This window comes from Microtus ochrogaster, linkage group LG4 (assembly GCF_000317375.1).
Source record: "Microtus ochrogaster isolate Prairie Vole_2 linkage group LG4, MicOch1.0, whole genome shotgun sequence".
In the NCBI taxonomy this organism is placed as follows: domain Eukaryota; kingdom Metazoa; phylum Chordata; class Mammalia; order Rodentia; family Cricetidae; genus Microtus; species Microtus ochrogaster.
This window is the reverse complement of record NC_022030.1, coordinates 23631184-23636541: the sequence shown is the minus strand read 5'-3', so window position 1 is coordinate 23636541 and position 5358 is coordinate 23631184. Positions and strand designations below refer to the sequence as shown.

At 42.9% G+C, this 5358-nt stretch overlaps 1 protein-coding gene across 1 annotated transcript in view; it reads right to left on the bottom strand.

The window, feature by feature from the left end:
• Positions 1 to 5358, bottom strand: part of Twsg1 (twisted gastrulation BMP signaling modulator 1) — a 29696-nt gene that overhangs the window by 8022 nt on the left and 16316 nt on the right. The window contains exon 3 of the mRNA XM_005361325.2: positions 1372 to 1471. Coding sequence (XP_005361382.1) covers positions 1372 to 1471 — 100 coding nt within the window. The remainder of the gene's footprint in view (positions 1 to 1371; positions 1472 to 5358) is intronic.

The window sequence follows — 5358 nt, the reverse complement described above, 5'->3', positions numbered from 1 at the left end:
AAGGCACAAAAGGGACTATGTCAGGAGAGGAGCAGTAGGAGTGGAGAACAAGAGATGACGTCAGAGGTGCTACGTATGATAAAAATGTATTACATACATGTATGAAACATCACAAGGAAACTCTGTTCTGTCTTACATGTTCACAAAACCGAGGTCACTGGTCCAGCAATACTGATGAGTTGGACTTATTCCTTGGACATGCACCTGCCTGCTTTCCTCCACCCCTCCCTGTCTTCCTTTTTTTTGTTTTTGTTTTTTTTGTTTGTTTGTTTGTTTTTGTTTTATGAGACAGGGTTTCTCTGCAGTCTGTAGCTTTGGAGAATGTCCTGGAACTCACTATAGACCAGACTGGCCTTGAATTAACAGAGATCTGCTTGTCTCCGCCTCCTGAGTGCTGGGATTAAAGGTGTGCGTCACCACCACTGGCCTTTTTCACCATCCCTTCCTTCTTTGTCCTCCCCTCCCTCTCTCCCTACACTGGTTTCAAACTTGTGAAGCCACAGATTCCAACCTCAGCCTTCCAAGCTGTAGGTATCATCATACTCGTGAATTATTAATATCTCTCTCTCTCCACTCTCTCCTTTGGTAGCAGGTGGTATAAATCTGTCTCTCTCCTTTGGTAGCAGGTGGTGTAATCTCTCTCTGTCTCTGTCTCTCTTCTTTGGCAGTGGGTGGTGTGATCTCAGCAGGGTCTCATACATGTTACACATGTGCTCTGTCACAAAGAGTCCCTTCTTTCCCTTTTCTCTTCTTATTTTGATCATTCACAGCCAAATATATAGGCAAAACACCCATATAATAAAAATAAATAAAAAGATTAAAAACTAAAAGTGTTCTTCATTGATTCCTCACTTACACTTCTTTCTTAATCTTTTATTTAAGCTATTTTTACATAATTATAATACAAGTAATATACAACAATTCTCTATATATTTATCTTACGTGGTGTTTATTTACATGTATGGTACACTTTGTGCTGGCTAGTTTTATGTGAATTTGATACAAGCTCGATTCATCAGAGAGAAGGGAGCCTCAATGGAGAAGATGCCTCAATCAGATGAGGATGCACAGTCTGAGAAAACCAAACCAAACCAACCAATCAACCAAACAAAAAAACCACCAAAAACAAAAGATGAGGCTGTAGGCAAGACTGGTGACAGACAGGGAGGAGGACCCAGATCACTGCCGGTGTTATCACCCTGGGCTGGTGGTCCTGGGTTCTGTAAGAAAGTAGGCTGAGCAAGTCATGGGGGCAAGTCAGTGAGCAGCTCCCTCCACGGCCTCTGCACCAGCTCCTGCCTCCAGGATCCTAAGCTGCTCTGGCCATGTGTCACAGCGTGCGGGATGACCCTGACTGGGACAGAGGCTCACCCACACAGTCGCAGCACTCATCCCACAGCGCCCCGAGGCACAGCATGCACTCCTTACAGCACGGGCAGCTTCCTTCTCCCGGCCGGCACTGGCAGAGCTCCTAGAAATAAGACAGATTCCAAATGATTAGAGAGAAATAACTCTCCGAGCAAAGGAATAACCCACAGTATTTTCATTTATAAAAATTTATTCCTGATGTACTTTTTATTCAACAACAAAAAGTTATTGTCATCTTAGTGTCTCCTTACAGTAATAGAAACCCTAAGACATATATAAACAGGTAAAACATCCATACACATAAATTTCTTTTTCAAAAAAAAAAAAACCCCACCAATATCCTTTTAAATTTGTTACTTTGGAATCTGGCTTCCACTAGTACCAGACACAGAGACACACAGGTATATCCATGTGCAATCATGGTATACAGACATGCCCCCCCACACACATTAAAAAACAAAACACCAAAATGCTTTACAATTGTTAGTGTAGAGTCTGGTGCAGTGGTACAAACCTATATGGTTCCAGTCCTCCAGAGGCTGAGCTAATTGGATTGCAATTTCAAGACCAGCCTGGACTACATAGCAAGACCTGGTCTTGAACAAATAAAAACGCATCAAATAGCAAGAGCCAGTATGTTGTTTAGTAATGAAAGCACTTGCCTAATATGAGCAAGGCCCTGGTCCAATCCCCAACACTGCAAACCCCCAATACTATGTGAGTAAAGGTACAGCCCAGTAGCGGAAGGCCTGCCGAGCCAATAAAGCTGCGGCATCCATCTTCCATCCACATCACTTCTAGTTTTATTTTTATTGACACACTGAAACAGTGTGCTAATTGTGGAAGATTATTTATAAAGATTGTAACAGCTGGGCGGTGGTGGCGCACGCCTTTAATCCTAGCACTCGGGAGGTAGAGGCAGGCTGATCTCTGTGAGTTTGAGACCAGCCTGTTCTACAGAGCTAGTGCCAGGACAGGCTCCAAAGCCACAGAGAAACCCTGTCTCAAAAAAAAAAAAAAAAAAAAAAAAAAAAAAAAAAGATTGTAACAAACATCTTCCCTCTTTGGACTGTAACTTCATGATCTCTCCAATTATGGGAAAGAAGCTTTAAAGCTTTAAACTGAATCCATCTGGGCTGGGCGCGGACTAGCAGCAGCTAGCATATGCAGTGAATGAGGACAATCAGGATAACAGAGAATGGAGTCCATCACACAAATGCTGAGAGAGCATCAGAATAAAGGGAACAAGAGGACAGCTGAAGTGCATGAGAGACAGAAGAACCCCAGCCAGGGCCTCCTAATAAAGGGACATAGAAGCCAAGAGGCAAGCCTGTCATCCTGATAAAAAAAAAAGACTATGGACTCAACCCAGGGAAAGCCTTGAATCCACTCGGGGGATTTCATGGACCAAGACGCCTCTGCAATCAAGAGGGTTTCTGACTAACTCACCCAGTTGACCTATACTTGATGAGCTAACACATACAAACTTGTATCATGTGGACTCTGTCGAATTCTGTATCCTGAGGCTGTAGTTCTGCTATGCAGACATTAGGAGGCACGGCTAGGCCTGAAAGTGTGACATATAGCTCTGTGGTAGAGTGCATGCTTAGCCTGTGAAGCTAAGCAAGCTGTCCTCACGCCTCAGAAAGATAACAGCGGAACCAACACAGAAACCTAATGCGACATGGAAACAGAATGCTGTGAAAGCAAGCTTCCTGGAAGCCCAGGAAAATGGGAATTATAAAGCTTTGTAACTTGTTCCCCATAAAACTCGTGTCCTGTCTTTGGAGCAAGAGTGCACTTTCTGAACATACATACATATGCATACATTCACACATATGTAAGTACTTAAAGACCATCCAGCTAATGCTGATTCCTTGGTTTTTACTTTTACAAAAGCTGCCATTGAGCCGGGTGGTGGTGGCGCACGCCTTTAATCCCAGCACTCAGGAGGCAGAGGCAGGTGGATCTCTGTGAGTTCGAGGCCAGCCTGGTCTACAAGAGCTAGTTCCAGGACAGGCACCAAAGCTACAGAGAAACCCTGTCTCGAAAAACCAAAAAAAAAAAAAAAAAAAAGCTGCCATTGGCCAAAGACATAAAGTTTCTTTCAAATTCATATATATATATATTCATAAATATTGTTCTTGCAGAGAACTTGGGTTCAATTCCTAGCAACCGCATGGTGGTTCATAACCACCTGTAACTCTAGTTCCAGGGACATGATGCCTCTTCTGACCTGTGTGGGCTCCTGCCCTCACATGGTGCACAGATACACACTTAGGCAAACACACATATACACATAAAATAAATATTAAAAACTATATCGTGTCTTTCACACAGCTTATAAATGGTAGCTTACATTACACAAATTTGCATATACTATGCTAAATCAATGACTTCCACTAGAGAAATTTTGGCATGGACATGTGTGCACGCATGTGGAGGCCTAACGGTGACTTCAAGTGTCTTCCCTAATTGCTCTCCATCCTATATACTGAGGCAGAATCTATTGCTGGGCCACAGCTCTTGGTCTCGGCTCATCTGACCAGTCAGCTTGCTTCTGCCTCCATTTCCCACACCCTGGGACTTCCGGCAAGATACCACACCCACCAGGAGATCATAACACCAGCTCTCATGCTTACAGGGTAAGGACTTAACTCTCTGATCTACCTCCCCAATCTTCCCATGCATGTCTAATAAAACAGTGGCAATATAATATCCTGATATAAACAATAAGCAATGCTCTATTATCAACACCTGTGAATATCTTGCACAGCAGTTCGGTTCTGTGGTCAAACTCAGAAAACAGCCTTCACTCTCCTCTTACTCTCTCCTGCACCCTGACAGCGTCCTTAGTTTACTGTCCTTGTTGCTATCTGAATGAGTGGTTATTGTGTGAGGCTGCCCTGAGCGACAGGATTGCAGATGTGAACCACGTGGTCTTGTTCTTTATTACCATTTTCGAAACTTCATTAGTCCACTTTAAAAAACATAAATGTATTTGAAATTTCTCCACTTTTTAAACAGAAAAAATGTAGAGTTAAAATGTGAGATTTTCTTCCAACTGGGCTATTTATATATTTTACCAACCTCACTATGAATAAACTTGAGTCAAATGGAACATGTGACCAAACCAAACACAACATTCACAGAAGTCCAAAAAAGAAAGTGACTCAAAGCTTCCAACTGTTTTCTGTGGCCACATTCCCCAGAGTTCTTACGTCGGTTCTGTCTAAACACAGGCGCCACTCCAGGAGCTGTGTGTGCACTACCTCCTGCCTCATAAAGCTGCAATGGGGCAGATTATTCTCATTCTTCAAATGAAGGTATAAAATGCACACAACATTCAATTAGCAAGTGGCTAGGATTTGACTCTGGTTTGAGTAAGACATTACTGCTTCATACAGGTTGGAATGAGAAAAATAACGCTTGTTTCTGTCCAGCATTTTAATAACTAGTTATTAGTCTTTCTTGGAGAAAAAAATCAACCAATCCTCAGATGAAAGACTTCAAGCCGTTTAAGCAGAGGCACCTTTTACTCTGACAACTAAACTCAATCACAGGTGCTTGCCCAAGCTTAACCATTGTTTGTACAGGAGGTATTATCAGCTGAGAGTCAGACCAGACACTGAAATCCAGTACTTAATTCTTTCATGGCTTCAGCCACTTAATGGCAACATCATCTGTTGTCCACGCTGAAAGTCTTGGAGAAAGTACAATGCTTCCTCATGGGGCATGACCCTGAGTACACAGTCACACCATGATTCTGACTAGCTCTGTAGACCAGGCTGGCCTTGAACTCACAGAGATCTGCCTGCCTCTGTCTCCCAGTGCTGGGATTAAAGTGTGCCACCACTGCCCGGCAACTAAATTAATTTCACACTAAGAAGTAGTGTGCTAATTTAGCGCAGAGAAGTGCTACATAACAGAGAGCCAGTAAACTGCTAAAATAGTCATTACAGATCTCTCAATAGAAGTCTGAGTGTGGCC